The following is an 18,342-nucleotide window of genomic DNA, read 5'->3' as shown; positions in this document are numbered from 1 at the left end:
ATAGCCCTATGCCCCCTCATGGCTTGAAATTACATTGCATTTTCCTACAGCTTTGAGTTGTAAGAGAGTGGGTGAGGACATTAAAGTAATTGTGTATGAGTTATGCGGGGGAGAGAAATTTATTTTTCAATCTTGTGAAAAAGTCTCAGAAGAAGTTGCTATTTTTTTTTTTTAGATATATGGCAACAAGTTAAGCACTACGAAACCTAAATTCCACAAAATAGTCAATTTTACGGATCGGTTCTTTTAGCTACTAATACCAAGTTTGCCTGTTAGTAAGATAGGAAATATTAAGGACAACCATTTCTGCACTTTTGAATTTTTTACTAAAGGCATAAAAATAAAAGCTAAGAGGTATGAATAAAATGTATTCTGGAAATGTCAGCTACCACAATGCATAAATATTTTCAAATAATTCCAAAGGGCCATTATATTACCAAAGCAGGTACATTACAAAAGTGTCCAACAAGTGAACAATTTTGGCTTTCAAAAATGCTTCAATTTACTTGATATCAAAAACACATATGTAATCAAAATGTTTTCCACTGACGACTAATATATTTTATATCTATTACATGTGCTATTTCTAGTAAATGATGTTTTCTGTCACATTAATTTATTACTCAAGAGAAGAAAAGTGTATTAAAATATAAAGAAAAAAATGTACTTTATCAATCTTTATTAAACAAGCTTTAAATGCAATATAGATTTGCATGGCTGTATGTCTAATCTCAAGGATAATAGTTTCTAAAAAAAAATATATATATATATATATTATTGACAGGGTTTGAAAGAAACCCATTTTAATAAATTTCCTTAAAACGAAAAAGATTTCCTATTTTTGCATATACAATAGAAAGAGACACACAGATAATAGCAACTAAATAAAACAGTATTTATCAAGTCTATAATCTATTAAAAATACACATTTAAAAATCATTGATCATCAAAGGATCAATGGAGGCACAAACAAATGTAGAAGTTTTTTTTTTTTGTTTTTAAAGCAGAAAGTAATGAGAAAACGTATTTTTAAAAGTGATTCCATATTGCAACGTTATGAAATATGAAAACTACAATCTAATGATGTGTCGGATAGGGGTGGATCATTCAACACAGAGAATTACAAAAAAAAAAAAAAAAAGGATATACAATAGTGTCTTATAAAGACAGAAAATAATCTCTCTCCTTTTTTTTTTCTCTTTTAACTGTGCTCTTAATTTAACAGTGAGATGTAAGATGCTAGTCATTACTTTGTAAGTACTGACCTGAAGATCACAAGTTGCCAGGCACATTTTAGGACATTTTCATATAACAAAAAATAAACAACAGCTATTTAAAGGGACACTAGAGTCACCAGAACAACTACAGCTTAATGAATTTGTTCTATTGAGTAGAATCATTACCTTCAGGCTTTTTGCCTTTCTTCTTTCAGAGAAAATGCAGTGTTTACATTAGGGGTGCACCGAAATTCCGGCAGCCGAAAGTATCGGCCGAAAATGGACCTAATCCATTTCGGCCGATATTGGCAAATATCGGCAGAAAATAGGGCAGTCAGGCTGGCGGGCGCGCGAGGGAGCACTCTCCCCTGAGTGCTTCCTCTTCAGCTCCCTCGCTCGCCGCAATGATACCGGAGCCGGAAGATGACGTCCACACTTTATTTATTTTATTGGCGTGTAGTTTTTCATATTTGATTTATAAATCCATGTAAAAGAATTATATTAATAAAATCAAAGAAAAAGAAAAGTATTTTAAAAGTATTTGGGCAAAAAAGCAGTTTCGGTTTCGGTTTTCGGTCAAGGGCATCCTGAATTTTCGGTTTCGGCCCTGAATTTTCATTTCGGTGCACCCCTAGTTTACATTACAGCCTAGTGATAACTTCACTGGCCACTCCTCAGATGGCTGTTAGAGATCCTTCCTGGGTCATGGCTGCCTAAAATTCATCCAAACATTCAGTATCTCCTCCCTCTGCATGCAGACACTGAACTTTCCTCATAGAGATTCATTGATTCAATTCATCTCTATGAGGAGATTCTGATTGGCCAGGGCTGTGTTTGAATCATGCTGGCTCTGCCCCTGATCTGCCTCTTTGTCAGTCTCAGCCAATCCTATGGGGAAGCATTGTGATTAGATCAGACCACTACTTCTGATGATGTCAGCGGACTGCTTGTTTTTTTTTTTTTTTTTTAGGTAAACAGCATGCAGATGTACAGCTTCTGGCTTGAATACAGTAAGATGTTGCTATATTTATGGAGTCATGAGGGGCCCAGGGGGGCTAGATTGCGGTTTTAACACTATAGGGTCAGGAATACATGTTTGTATTCCTGACCCTATAGGGATCCTTTAATAAACCCCTCCTCCTCCCCCCCCCCCCCCCAAAAAAAAAAACTGGATTCCACATATATTGCTGCAAATGTATATCTTGTCTATAATATTGCTATAAGATTACCATTTAATCAAATGTTATTAATTCTTATCCATTAGTTAATGCAGCCATGGGTTGACAACAAAGGATGTATTTCATTATACATTGCTTATTTATCCTTATGTAAGTTGCTGCAAGTCTGTTCATTATTGCATTTATTTTAAATCCTTTTTGTCACTGTGGTATATATGAGTTTTGTCTCTTTACAGATGATGTATTTGGCCAAATAAATGATCCAACCCTAAAGTGGCACTCAATGTCGACACCAGTTATAAGCAGAAAAAGGTAACATGCAAAACCAATAGCCTGAAAATGTTAATATACCTTCTGGTTTGTCAGGAGATGAAGAACCTATGATGGTACAGAAAAGCAGCTCAATACTTTCATCCTAAAATTACTATGTTACAGATTTCCTTCATCTTTTTAAAAATATACAAAATTAAAATTGTCAAAAAATGACTGCACTGAAAAATTATCTAAGTGTAAAAAAAATAATAATAAATGTATACAAACATTATGCAGACACTTACGTTGTGACTGCGATATGGCTTTTGTTTGACTCCGTCCTCTTGAGTCTGTCTTAACAGGTGTAATGGTGGTAGGAACTGTGCTAAGTTTTGTACGAACACGCCCTAGAAGACAACATTTAATTATGTTAATATATAACAAAGAAATACACAATTACAAAGTAAAGATAGTCACCAAACTTAGACAAAATCTTAGAATGTTGATATATTTAGACAAAAAAAAAAAAGCGTAAAATACTCCCCAAATGCACATTAAACCACGTTACTGTACAATTATGTGTAACACACCTGCAGAACCGCAACCAAGTACATAATGCAATAAACACAAATCTGATGAGAGAAATCTACAGAATGTGAATGATAAAAATCTGCATCTTTGCCATTAATTTATAGTATTAGGTGGGAAACATTTAGTTATGAGTTCTTTTAGGTAATACTTAAGTGAACACAGATTTAGAAAATCGCCCTCTGTGAATGTAGTTTGAAATAAGATTTGAAATAAAATTACATGACAATTACACTCTAAAGTGAAACAATGTAACAATAACATAATTGTTTTATTTTAAAAATAGTTTACCAGGAAGTATACATTGAGATGTCTCTCGTTTTCAAATGTGTCCTAACAGACTTTAGAGAGGAACTCTAGGGCACCATAACTACCACAACTCGCAGCACTGGTGGTGCTTATGAGTATATGGGATCCATACTGTCTCCTGTCAAAACATTTTGAAACAGTTTGACAAGGGCTTTCTGTAGCAACTACCCCTCAACAACCCCACTGACAACGTGCTTCTCAATGACCTTGAGCACACCCATTTGTAAAATACGTACACGTGACCTAGTAAAGGGGCGCAGATATGTACGTCCAACTGAGGTGTGTCAATCAAAGGTTTTACCCTAGGCTACCTTGGCACTGCTCACCTCTCCTCCTCCCTTGGCATAGCCTTCTCTGGAGTCGGTCCTCGTAAATATTGCTTATTTATCCCTATGTAAGCTGCTGCAAGTCTGTTCATTATTACAAAATATTTAATTTTTGTTGTGGCAATATTAAATAAAGGACTGCAGCATTAGCATAAACATTTGATAATTTTCACAACCACAATATATTATACTATTTTCTTGTTTAGCATTTTAAATCCATTTTGTCATTGTGGTATATATGAGTTTTGTCTCTTTACAGATTATGTATTTGCCCAAATAAATGATCCAACCCTAAAGTGGAACTCAATGTCGACACCAGTTATAAGCAGAAAAAAGTAACATGCAAAACCAATAGCCTGAAAATGTTAATATACCTTTTGGTTTGTCAGGAGATGAAGAATCTATGATGGTACAGAAAAGCAGCTCAATACTTTCATCCTAAAATTACTATGTTACAGATTTCCTTCATCTTTTAAAAAATATACACACATTAAAATTGTTGTCAAAAAATTACTGCACTGAAAAATTATCTAAGTGTAAAAAAAAATAAAAAAAAAAATATATATATATACAAACATTATGCAGACACTTACGTTGTGACTGCGATTTGGCTTTTGTTTGAGTCTGTCTTAACAGGTGTAATGGTGGTAGGAACTGTGCTAAGTTTTATATATTATATATATTTTATATTATTGTCAATATGACATGCACTTGAGGTGTGTTTGAACTTGCAAAATAAACACTACAGTTTCTTCAATATTGCAATGTTTTACACTACAGGATCACTACAACCAGGTCACTCCACTGAAATGAATTTGGTGGTCCTATTAGTCACATTGGTGAACTGTTGAAGAGAAGATCATCTTGAAGAACAAGACTTTATATTGTAACCACATACCTATATTTTAGTCACATTCATAGTACTAGAGGATAACTTTTTTTTAGGACTCATTACCATTCTTCAGAATTGGTATGGCCACTTATTCAGAGCATGCATCATCTGTCATGATACAAATCACCTCTCCATTCCATAGACTAATGGTTCTTAATTGAAGTCTTAATGACTTTTTCCACCAAAATGTCAGAAGCTAGAAAAAGTCCACACAGCACTTCAGGGAAATCAATCCTGAAACTGCTGCACTGCCTCCATAAGTGTGTTATTTGTGTTTTTTTAATTCAAAAAGGACCAGCTCAAAAAAAAGTCTGTGATTGCTTCGATTGGGTGTGTGTGGGCTTCCGGTTATGTTGGGTGATTGGGTTCTGAGAGATAGTCAGGAGTGCGCTTCCTGTTTCCTTCGTCAGGAATTTAGTCCAGGGTGTCCAGATTTTGGAAAATGTTTGGTAGTTTTTGGTTTTAGCGTATGACAGTTCTTTCATAGTTTGGATTTCTTCGACTCTCGCGAACCATTCCTTGATAGTCTGGGTGAGGGTTTGTTTCCAGTATTTGGGGATAAGTTGTGCAGCAGCCATAATTAGGAAGTTGTGGAGGGTGGATTGTTCCTTTTGGTGGTGTTTTGAGGGAAGAAGGAAGATGTATGTTTAGGGTCCATGGCGAATCCGCTCTTAATGATTATTTGGTTAAATTTGTGTATCCTAGTCCAATACCTTGATATTAGTGGCCACTGCCACCAAATGTGTGAGTGATGGGCTCTAATTTCCTGGCATCTCCAGCATGTGTCCGAAGATGTATTGTATAGTTTTTGGATTGTCATTGGTGTGTAGTGCCATCTGGTGATTCGTTTGTAACATGGCTTCCTTTTGAAACACACCACTGACAGTACAGGCCAGCATAGACTACCATTATGGTATTACAAACTTTTTTGCAGATAAACCTATCTTTTGACTGTTGCAGATGCTGCTTTGCTCATAATTATGCATATACATGTTGACCTATTTTAAAAGGGACAATAGGAAATGGTCCTAACCTCACATTTCTTGGCTATCCAAGTCATGAAAATGGACTCCTTATCTTGCCTTTTGTACCTATTCCAGAAGAATTCCCTTTATTAAATGGCTACATCTAGAAGTGTTACAAATTCTCACAATTAGAGTTACCTATAAATAGGGATGAATTAGTGATTCCTTGTTTCAAGACATTTGGTAGTTGTCACTCACAATTCTCCTTTGGCTACAACAGGCCAGAGAAACAGGATTGTCAAGTGCCAAACCTTACATTTAGACCACTTTGCAAATATGCAACTGCAACACCAAGAAATATGACCTATCTTCCTTCCCGTCCACATTGTTCTACCTGAAATATAAATCCTGAGTTCCCTCCTGGACTGGATCAAGGCTTTACATCCATTGATAGAGCTGACCAAGGGTAAATCATGTGGTTTCTGTTGTGGGTTTGAAACTCCTTAGTTCATTGTGTGTGGGAAATAAGTCAGTTTTGGCATCATTTCAAATATCATCAATTTCAAGAGCCATTACTTTCTGGAGATTTTACTCCATTCGAAATGGTGTATCATAACCCCACTCCCACTGACCATGGGTTGTCCAATTTATGTATCTTGATTCAATTGAAGCTACCTACCCCTATATCCTTTTTTATGGGAAAATGGGATAGGTTTCTTGGTGAGACTTTCAGTGATGCCCAGTAGAAAAAGATGTATGACCTTAAACACCACTGCTCAGTCTCTAGGAAAACTCAGGTACCTGGATTTTAAATTATGGGTACACCAATTAATGTAGTCCATAGATCTTTGCCAGAATGATGCTTGTCGGCGCTGCTCTACGGAGTCTGAAACCTTCCTACATATCTGGTGGGACTACCCAATCAAATGTCCTTTCTGGGCCAAAATAAATGATATCGTAAAACAGTCCTCTGATTAACCTTCATCCTTGACACCAGTGCCCATACTCCACCAGACTACCACTGCTACCAGGTATACAAATTCACTTACAGTCCATACTTTAAATATTGCCAAACAAATTTTCCTCTAAAGTGGAAAGAGCAAATTTGCTCTCCATTGAGCTTGTGGTTTAGTAAAATGGACAAGCTATGCTCAATTGAGAAAATGACCTTTGGAGCCTCAGATAGACTGCAACAGTATACGGCAATAAGACAAAATTGGTTTGTTACTATGTCCACTGACAGATTTCAGCTGACAATGACTATGGTTTCTTTCCCAGAAGAAGGATACTCCACCAGACTACCACTGCTACCAGGTATACAAATTCACTTACAGTCCATACTTTAAATATTGCCAAACAAATTTTCCTCTAAAGTGGAAAGAGCAAATTTGCTCTCCATTGAGCTTGTGGTTTAGTAAAATGGACAAGCTATGCTCAATTGAGAAAATGACCTTTGGAGCCTCAGATAGACTGCAACAGTATACGGCAATAAGACAAAATTGGTTTGTTACTATGTCCACTGACAGATTTCAGCTGACAATGACTATGGTTTCTTTCCCAGAAGTGTTTGGCTAGAAAGTCTTTACTGGTTTTCTCTTCCTTTCCCTGATATTTTTCTGCCCCTTCCTCCTTTCTGTTCTCTTATTTTCGGGAGACTCTGGTCTGCTTTTTTACATATTAGTATCTCTAATGAGTTCATCTAACTATATCAGCAACAATAAATTGCCTTTGTTACAAAATGGTACATGCCACATGTCAAACTATTTTTGAGCAATTCATGAAGATAAAACCTTTATGAAATGCTCATAAAGATTTCATTGGATTTTCACTGAAATTCTAATGCAGTCAAAAGATATCATAAGACAAAGAAGGGACTACTTTGTTTTATGATAAAATCCTAATGTGACAAGATGCAGCAATTCCGCTGTCAACTTTTGACAGCAGCATCAGGCATTGTTTCACTTTACCATCAGACAATATCTATGGAGGCTCCATAGACATCAGTACACAAGAGTAAAGCATTAATGTAGGCTTTTGGCACATGAAGTTCCAGCAGTTAAAGAAAGAAGATTGCACTGTGCTCAGTGGACAGCTTCGGGTAAATATAACTTACCTGTGCTGCACCCCTGAACTGAACACCAAGTAGCATTTTCAGAAACGTGGGTCTTTGCATATTTCAACAGTGGCAGAGCTGCTTTAAGAAGGTTCACTAAATGCTTAGAATATAACTGAGTATTAGTAGCGTATTAGTATAAATAATTCTATGATTGTAAAGCACTCCAAAGATTTAATTTTTTTAATTTAGTTTTACAAATTATGCAATTGGCATTTACTTTGCAAGACATTTTCAAAATATTATTGATTTGAAGACTATTTTAAAATGTTTTCAAATATTTATGATTTATATATATATATATATATATATATATATATATATATATATATATATATATATATGTATGTCTGTTACAAGCAAATTTTCACTTATTCATTCTTACACTGTATGCCTGAATTCATTGGAACTTAATTTAAAACTCCAAAGTGCCAAGCGCATACAGCACTATAGAAGGAAGACTGAGCTTGTATTCGCTCATACTGCCTGAAGCATCGTGGGGTTGAAGATGTTGCCCTGAACAGAAAGGTGCTGTGAAGGTAAGTGCATTTTATTTTAAATATTGTTTAGTGGAACCAGGGAATGATAAACTGTCTAGAACCTAGAAGTCCCTTAAATTTTAAGTAATAATAAAATAATAATAATAATAATAAATAATATACACAAAAATTACTTTCAGAGTGTTAAAGTAACATTGTACAGAATAAGTAGCAACATAAAAAGCACCTAGTTTTTTTTGAGCTAACAGCATGTCATGCAAACATAAATTGAAGCATCTTATGAAGGATTTGAATGAGGATTTAAAGTAAGAGCTTACCATCCATCTTGTCAGGAGCATCCTCTTTAATGAGAACACAAGCAGACAACAAGAAAACTGGTGTTTTAATTCACATCTCACAATACAAGACATCAAAAATTCTGTGAAATTCTGTGCTTTACATTTCTATATTCATAAATGTATGTACAAACAAGCACCTGGTGCTATATTTTTTTAAATATATATTTAGGTATATAAAGTTAATCAAATGGCTTTATGTTTAAGATTAAGAATATTTTAACCCCTTAAGGACCAAACTTCTGTAATGAAAGGGAATCATGACATGTCACACATGTCATGTGTCCTTAAGGGGTTAAAGGAATATGCAAGTATCAAGGTTAGTTCAGTCTTAGTGCAGCAAACAAAAGATTCAGTCTTTTATATCTTTGAAAACAAAGATGCAAAATTTGTAGTCTTAATGTATTATAAATCCTCACCTAAAAACAAATTAGCTAGTTGTGAATGAAGACGCATACAAACTGATACATCATTTATAAGTTGCCTTCATTTTTCAACACTTCTAAACCATTCAGGTGTCTCACCTAACGAAGAACATGATCCTGGTGGCAAGTTGGCTGCTGCAGCACGTCCAGCCCCAACTGGTCCTCCACCTGCATGTCTTGTCTTTGCACCAGCTGCAGCATTCACATCGACATCACTACGGGATCGTTGTAAATTACCAGGTGATGGTACCGGCTTATTACTGCTTCCTAAAACTAAAAAGAACAGCGGAAGAGTTTATGATAAAATTAAAGTAAAGCATTTTAAATGAGAGTGTAATTTGCTGTATGTGTTTATAGTGAGTCCTCTTTTTCTCCTTTTCATTTTACAAACACCGTTTGGTCACTTAACTGACGCTGGACGTCCTCACTCTATGGATGAGGACAGTCAATGTCACCCGAAACCCTATAGGAAAGCATTATTCAATGCTTTCCTGTGGGGGAAGTACTAATGTGAGCACGGCGACTGCGAAAGCGGAGCCTGATCCAGCACCGAGGGACATCGGCACTGGAACCAGGTAAGTGACAGTAGAGGATTTTAACCCCTTCGGCACCGCGAGGGAGGAGGGCACTATAGTTTCCTTTTAAGCGTTTTTCCAAAGGTTGCAAAAACTTCTAATTATAGCTTCTGCACAATTTTTAGCAGGTAGAGGGCAAACAGAATTTCTGTTTTAATGCTAAACATTTGAAAAATTCAGTATGTTATGATTCTGGCCACGAAATCAAAAACTTACACAAAGTAGATATTTTTAGAAAGTAGAACAGCCAGCATATGTATCCTGGTGCATTGTAGCACCACTTTCTGTCAAAACTACTGGTTATATTTTCTTTTTGTATGCTTTTTTTATTTATTTTTTTAAACATGCGTAAACACATTTTTATTTCTGCTGTGCAGTGAGATACATTCACGCTTGACATGCCCTAACAGCAGTTGTTACGTATTACACAGCTTTTGTGTTGGATAACATAGGTAAATCATGCACATTTTTGATATGTAGTAATCAGGCTAGGTGAGTAAATATGTTGGGTAAACAATGAAAACTTAAACAGGTATCTCATATATGGGAAAGCAATACTAATGTTAGCAGATGGGCACCCCCATGAATGAGCAGGGAAATCAGAGGCAGTGGAGGCATGCAGGTAGCTATGAAAGTTATAATTAGACCAGACCCATTCAACAAATTGCTTGCTAGGCTAAACAAGAGACTGGATGGCAATGGGAGACCCTACAGGAGGTTATATCTATGTATGAGACCCACATGGTAAGCACAAGAGAGAAAATAGTACTAACAGTAACAGACAACTTGCTGTGGTAATAAAAATTAAAACAGGATTTCTGTGCCAGAGTCTGCATCTTTTTTGTTCTGTCATCTGGTTCAACCGATGCCACGCTGGGGCAGTGTATGGCCCTGTTTCGAGAGTCCTGGTGCCAAGCCCTGCGACCCATGCAACTGGGAATATGCAGTGGAGTGTTGGGTTCCCAGGGAGTCCCTCTGGGTTTTCCTCGATGGCGTTAGGATTCAATGTGGGGAGTGATGCAGGCACGTTAGGAACCTCCTGTCTAGCCGAGTATAGTCACTGGTCTTGGCGTTAGTTGTCAGTTTCTTGCATCGAGGCATATCAGCGGGTTTGCCAGCAGGAGGGAAAAGTCACTGTTTGCGGCGCCATTTTCGTGCTCTCCTCCTTCAGAACTCTTTGCATCCGTGATGGGAGCATATAGGCAATACTTTGGGTGAGTACTCTTCTGGATTGTGTTCATTATTCTGCCACTTTCTATTAGTCTGTTTCCTCCAGAAGGCAGTGAATATCTTTTCCAGCTTTGCAAGGATGTCAGGCATCTTCGCTACGTCAGAGGGCCCAGAGGCATTCGCCACCACTACCGGGTTAGTGAGCCCCACTTGTTAGTTGTGCCACGGAGCATGGAGGTGCCCCCCGGGACCGGGATAACCCCACCGGTCCATAGGTCCCCGAGGGCCCTTGTTTAAGATTTCAGCCGTTAGTGGCGGCAGGGAAGCGGCTGCCTCCCCCGTGCGTTCCACACTTGTATGCAGCAGATTTTGCTTCAGTGATTCCCGCTGGGGAAGTTTCAGATTTGGTGTCAACGTGAGCCCCTCGTTATCACCTTTTGCTTGGTGGCCCATTAGCGTCATATATAGGCTGATTATGAGTGGTAGTCAGCAATATTTGCCAACAAGAGAAGGAGCAGGTCAATCTTGCATCCGCTCGGATCCGCAGTCAGGCCCTGCCCCCTGCGTAAAAACATTTTATGTTCAATTATATCCATACTCCATGCTGCATAACTATTTAGGGGCTCAGGTTTTTTGCCTGCCTTTATTCCACTGCAATTAAAATAAGTATTTTTTCTCACCATGGTTACGATCTGCATTTATAATGCAATTTTTTTGTTTGTATTTGAAAACTATTTCAAACATCATGCATTCATACAATTAAGATTCTTTGCTAGAGTGCTTATGATGTTTATTATTATTATTAAGCTTTGCACAAATTATGAGGTTCAGCATGGGAAATCTAAAATAGTAGATCTTCTGTATACTGGAATCTTATTAAATACAATGCTCCAAAATCACTTACCTCTTCCAGGCAACTGATTACTCCCAGTAGACAATTTTGAAGTAAAAGGACGACTAAAATAAAGAATTTAAAAAAAAAATACATTAATAGTTGTCAATTATAATACACACATAGATTGGAAATCTAACTAAAGAAAAACATTGGAGCAATTCAGAGTATGATCAGTGGTTCTCAACCTTTGTGAGCATGAGGAAACTTTAAAACCACAACAAAATAATAAGAATAGGAAATACTGGCACAGATTAAAGTAATACGGGATTCAGCATGTTTAAGTGTTGAAATTGTTCTTACTTAAGACTCTCCTGTGAACTTGAGGATGAGCGGTCTGATTGGGGAAGAGATGCAGCACTACCAGATGTCTTTAAATGGGACTGAAGGTTCTTCTGGTACATTGGCTCCAGAGAGTTGTACAAAGCATCAGTTTCCGCAGGAAAATGGCTTCTAAGGCCCCAGTAGGCACTGGAAAATTAAGATTACTCTAATAAATATTTACACTGTGATAACAAGAAAATAAAATTAGCAACAAATAAAACAATAGTCACACTATAATTATCATAGTCTGTTTCAAACAGTGTATCAAAATAAATGTAACTGTTCAATCGGGTTACGGCGGAGGACCCAACAAAGTATTCGAAAGAATACAGCTAAGAAACTGTTTTGTTTTTTTTATGTTTCCCAAGAGTTAAATGAACACTATATTTTCACTGCCCAAAATAAAAATCACTACTTAGTTGATATACCCCAAATGAAACTGTGCAAGTATTTAATTAGGGGTTACATTTAAAAATAGCCTGCCCAGTCTTTCTGTAGCAGTCCAATCACAGACTTCCTAATGTAGCTCAATGAGAAGTCTTTACACGGCAGGTGCCCTGGGCCATTGCTGCATCCAAAAAACAGTACTGATTTCTATTAAAATCTGCACTTTTTGTAAAATAAAAAAAAGAGAGGACACACTTTTCAGCTCTGACATTTAGGCATTAATTCACTATGTTTATGCATACCTAGTCACACCTCCCTGCACATGACCTCCACAGTCTCTCTACACATTTCATGTAAAGAGATCTACAGTTTAAATCTACTCTATTGCACATTTTGTTTCATTTTGAATTTATTTTCTCCAGCTCTGTCAAAAGTCTGCTACAGACTCCATATGAGATTAAAGTTTAATTAACAGAGCAGGAGATAAAAATGTAAAACTAAACACACTGTACTGATTGAAAATGAAACCATTTGTTATGAAGTCTGTGTGAGTCATAGGCACAGGAGGTGTGACTAGGGCTGCATAAACAGAAACAAAAGTAAATTAACTCCTAAATGGCAGAGGATTGATCATTGCAAATTGAGTTAAGGTTGTTTTGGCGCTTAGAGTATCCCTTTAAAGAATTGTGAAACATTCCGCTCTTTACATTGGGAGGATTCAACCCAGCCTAATTAGATGAGCTAATTTATTTTGGCTTCGTGTCAAAGTGCACTTATCAGATGAAACCCAGCTAGGAAGGATTGTCTTCCTGACAGGTTCCCAAACTATTATAATAAAATTAGGATATTTTAAGGTACTGCCATAAAAAAAATAACAACAATGGACACCTCTGGGAATGGTGAGACCAAGAAGTGTAAAGGGAACTTAAGAAACGTTTTTACTTCTTCCCAGAATTTTGCTGTGAACAATCCCAAAAACAATTAAAGAAATCAGTAACTTCCCCCTGCATTGCAGCCATATGGAGGAGTCTGTTAAATGTAGTCATTGTAAGTCAGGTGATAGATAGGCATACAGTGCTGTCTACTGCTGTATCTCTTAGTACAGAGGAACTAGAAAGAGCTTAACCCCTTAAGGACCAAACTTCTGGAATAAAAGGGAATCATGACATGTCACACATGTCATGTGTCCTTAAGGGGTTAAACTGTAAACTATAGTCACCAAAACAACTTTAGCTTAATGAAGCTGTTTTGGTGTATAGATCATGCCCATGCAGTCTCACTGCTCAATTCTCTGTCATTTAGGGCCTAAATCGCTTTGTTTATGCAGCTCTAGGCTTACACAGCCTTCCTAAACACTTCATGTAAAGAGTAATCAAATGTTGACACTTCCTTTATTGCAAATACTGTTTAATTTAGAATGTCTTATCTCCTGCTTGGTATTAGCTTGCTAGACCATGCAGGAGCTAGAGTTACAGAGCAGGAGATAAAAATTAAGTTAAATCTGATTGAAAATTAAACCATTTTGTTTTCATGCAGCCTGTGTCAGTCACATCCAGGGTAGGTGTGGCTAAGACTGCATAAACAGAAACAAAAAGTGGTTTAACTCCTAAATGATAGTGAATCTAGCATTTAAACTTCAGAGGCATGATCTATACATAAAAACTGTTCCATTAAACTAATCTTGTTTGGTGACCATAACGTCCCTTTAAATAGTTTGTTCATTTCTGTGAGAATGTCACTGGAGGAAAGGGATGGGAGTAATTTTGCCCACTTATGGATGCAGCTGATCAGCATAGAATTATCTAATATTGTTCGAATAAAATCATAGAGTAACTTGATAGAATAGTGAGCTCGAGAAGTGTTTCAAACAATGGAATCTATTGAGTTAGTCCAGTCATTGATTTGCAGGGGAGGTAAAATTGTGTTAATGTAGTTTTTAATTTTCAAATAAGCGAAAAGGGAACTTTTTCTGTAGTTGTGACAGAGTTAGTATGTTATGAGTGTCTAAACAATTTCCAATGCAGGCTAGGGAGCTATTTTTCTAGGATTGAAGACGCTTAACAGGAAGGTCATAGTGGAAATAAGGGTTTGAGAAAAAAAAAAATGTGAGGAAACCTAAATATCACTAGTGAAGGTTGGAGTCTTGTAAGATTTCAAGCTTTAATTGTAGAATACAGTAAGGGGTTGTGTTTAACACTCTCTGGTAATTGCAAGACTGGTGTGTGGTATGTGAAGTTCGGTAAATGGATTTTGGGACAGAATATTGTTTCATAAAGCAAACAGAGAATGTATCCTGTACGAAATCTAGTCCAAGACATGGCACTATCTCGCTGCCAAGTTATATTCAAATACATGAGGAATACTGAAACCTAGCTTAAATCTAGGTTGCTACAACTGTGTCAGAGCCACTCTCCACAATTTACCTGCCATGGGAATGCTGTAATAAGAGTGTAACCTATACACATCACGTTTCAAAAGTATCACTGGAAGGATGCTCCATCTGATATTGTAAGAGAAAGATGTTAAAGGGACACTATAGTCACCAGAACAACTACAGCTTATTGTATTTGTTCTGGTGAGTAGAATCATTCCCTTCAAGCCTTTTTGCAGTAAACACTGTCTTTTAAAAAAAAATTAAAAAAAAATGCTGTGTTTACATTACAGCCAAGTGATAATTCCACTGGCCAGTCCTCAGATAGCTGCTAGATGTGCTTCCTGGGGCAGTACTGCCATTCAGTGTCTCCACCCACTGCATTCAGACACTGACCTATTCTCATATTGATGCATTGATTCAATTCATTTCTATGAGGATGAGCTGATTGGCCAGGGTTGTGTTTGACATCTGCTGGCTCTGCCCCTGGTCTGTCTCCTTGACAGTCTCAGCCAATCCTATGGAAAAGATTGGCTCACAGAATCCCTTCTGATGATGTCAGCAGACAGCAAGCAGTTCAGGGGCAGAGGCAGCAGCTGCAGACTTGAATACATGTAAGATGTAAAAGTGTGGGACCAGGAAACGGGATCAACAAATACTTAACTATATCCAGGCCAGTTACATAAAGCTCAAAGTTCTTATTTGTCCTTCTTTTCTCCCATAGAGTGGGCATGAAAGTACAATCATGTTCATATTTAAAAAAAAAAAAAAAAAAAAAAAAAATGTTTGTATTCATGGTGTCTATCAATTGAGTGAATTATTTTGGCAGATTATCCCCTCCCCCTCCACCTCCCCCCCCCCCCAAAAAAAACCCCACACATAATACAGTAAAAGCTTACTTTTAAGGAGCAGAGTTAGAAACAGACAATTAGTTTGATGTTTAATTTTGAATTGTGCTGACACATGTAGGCATCAGTGAGACATAACCATTTTTTTCCACCTGGGATTTGGTTGGGTTACATTATTTTATGATTTGTAAAGAGCCAGTATTGAACACTAATTCTATATTAAGCTCTATATTGATGGTTTTCTCATTATTGTTCTTTTGTATCACCCAAGACTGAATCTGTTCCACTCTTCAGTAACTCATTAAGGGATGAGGATTTCCATGACTATACCAGTAAAACTATTCCATCTTTGAATTTGACTTCCAAGGGTCATGCCTTCAGAAACAGGCCTCAGTTCTATATGCCTGAAAGAGTCCTGATCCAGAAGATCAGGCTACAAAGTTAGAGTTTAAAGTTCCAACCTTGACATCTTCATTAGGTGCGATGAGGCAACGAGGGAGTTTGATTATCATTGGCACAGACTGCTGACGGATTCTGACCACAATCCTTGAGACCATTGGTATAAGGTGTATCAGGTAGATCAGGATCCATCTCTGTCCATCCCCCTTGCCCATTAGAGAGGTGATCACTTTTGAGATCGTATACCCCTGGGTGAAAATGTCTGGTTGCTGAATAAATCAGCCTCCAAGTTGCTGAAATCAGGCCTCTGTGCCATGTTGCACTCAGAGGTCGCAGCAATCCCCATACTACATCATACCTGAAGATGCTACTGTTCATCGTCGCCAACGACTAGGTGGCCCTGCAAAAGGGAACCATACCTACAGAGAGAAGATGTGACAAAAGGGTCTAGGATAATTCTCAGAGGGAATTAAACTTCCACTGTCTGAGGAAGTTTATATTAGGGGCTGAAGGTGAAACATAGTAAAGGGTACTTTACTATGCACATTTGAGAATGCTTCCACAACACAAAACCAAAATGTCATTCATGGAGTGGGTCCAGGCATCTCCAAGGCAACTTGGATGTCTAACTTGTTTGGTAGAGAGGCCTCTGAAAGAAGGGTAGCACTCCTAAAAAAACCTGTTGTTACTTATAGTGGCAAAAACATCCAAATGTCATGCATGAGCAGGTTTGTCCTGAAGCAGAAACCCACTTTAACCCCAACCCTTTTTAGAGAAAGTGTCCAAACTCAGGTAATATATTAAGTGGTACCCAGTAGGGGGAGCATTAGAAGTCTTGGTTTGGAATACCAGAGTTCCACTCGGATAGTCTAAGTGCATCCAAGTGTCTAGTAAATATGAAAAAGCAACCTTGAAATATTTCAATATCTCCTAGACTTCCTCACATACAGATAACACCAGCTAGTCACACAACAGGGAGGAAGTGTTAAGATATGTACGTTAGGCCATCCACAAGGTGGAAAATAGCCATACTTAACTAGAATGATCTGTGTAGTTAGTATGCCTTCTGAGCAGAAAGAAAATAATGCAATCCACAATAGGCAGTTATTCAAACACACTTGTCTCTTTAGAAGTGAACAGGTACATACACTGCAACTGTGAGGAAAACCCAAAGAAGGCTGAAGTCTTTTACAAAGCTTTTGTAATAGTGTAAGGTACAATGTAGTGTACCAGAAAATAGCATGGGACCATTCTATTTAACAATGCAAATTGACTCATGCTATTTTCTGGCACATCAAATGTTGATACCACACCATTGAAGAAACTGTTAATAATAATTCTCTAAAATTACATCACCCAAAGCAGTCACTTCTGGAGAGGACATGTAAGAAGCATCCAAACTATCAACTGTCCATTATGATTTCTAAGTGTGTTAGTTAATGACTGTTTGTAACCGTTTCTTTAATGATGTATACAGAATGTGTATAAAATATAAATTAAAAAAAGCTTACTTTCGTGCTTCAATTCTTGCTTCTGCATCAGCATCATGCATTCCCTTCTTGATGGTATCAACTAGCACAGCAACATGCCTGTCAAGAAAAAATATGAGGGAGAAAAAAAAAAGTATGAATGTAAATATTCACACACATTTTGAAAAGTATGATATAAGTAATGCAAAACAATGGCAGCTCTGAGACCCAACTTTGAAAATACTTCTTACTAATTACTAATTTAATTTTAGACTTGTTAATTTATAGGACTGTATAGATGACCTACTTACTAATTCTACAGAATGAATTGGAAACCAAGGCTCACAATGGCAACTGATTGAGCTACATGAATAATACTAAAGTAAGATGAAAAAGAAAAAAATAGTGTTAAGTGCAGAACCACTGCAGTTCTAAACATGTCTACTGACGCTGTTCATGCCAAACCATTTTCCAGAGCTTTAACAAAAATGGGACTCTCCCAGCACCTAAACCCAATTCATCTACTGTGGTTCAGTTGATTCAGAAGTGATCTTTGCATTAATCCGTTCAATGTCAGGTGTAAATGATATGCTCATTGCCAGCACATAAGCATCAGAATATAGTGACAAATGATCCATTCCTATGTTACTAGACATTCTCAGCAGAGGAAGAATCACAGCAACTGTTTGTAGTTTGCGGTGTCAGAAATGCCTAAAAGAGTGTTCTACTGCACTCCCATGTCAATCAATTCTCAGCATAGATGCTATGATGTGACAACTGGGAACCATCATAGGGATCTGTCTTGGT

General features: G+C 37.2%; 1 protein-coding gene across 38 annotated transcripts in view; it reads right to left on the bottom strand.

Annotated features, from left to right (window-relative positions):
- The window catches only part of CLASP2 (cytoplasmic linker associated protein 2), a 266,936-nt gene that overhangs the window by 98,274 nt on the left and 150,320 nt on the right, over window positions 1-18,342 (bottom strand). For 20 of the 38 annotated variants that reach the window (XM_063451965.1, XM_063451983.1, XM_063451989.1 and 17 more), the window contains 6 exons: window positions 17,578-17,655; window positions 12,041-12,208; window positions 11,750-11,802; window positions 9,200-9,373; window positions 8,658-8,681; window positions 2,953-3,054 (listed from right to left, as the gene is read on the bottom strand). In XM_063451965.1, coding sequence (XP_063308035.1) covers window positions 2,953-3,054; window positions 8,658-8,681; window positions 9,200-9,373; window positions 11,750-11,802; window positions 12,041-12,208; window positions 17,578-17,655 — 599 coding nt within the window. Of the gene's footprint in view, window positions 1-2,746; window positions 2,774-2,952; window positions 3,055-8,657; window positions 8,682-9,199; window positions 9,374-11,749; window positions 11,803-12,040; window positions 12,209-17,577; window positions 17,656-18,342 lie in introns of all 38 variants that reach the window. The other 18 variants (XM_063451968.1, XM_063451992.1, XM_063451979.1 and 15 more) reach the window with 2 other exon arrangements.

Source organism: Pelobates fuscus, chromosome 4, assembly GCF_036172605.1.
Source record: "Pelobates fuscus isolate aPelFus1 chromosome 4, aPelFus1.pri, whole genome shotgun sequence".
In the NCBI taxonomy this organism is placed as follows: Eukaryota; Metazoa; Chordata; class Amphibia; order Anura; family Pelobatidae; genus Pelobates; species Pelobates fuscus.
This window is presented reverse-complemented; position numbering and strand designations above follow the sequence as displayed.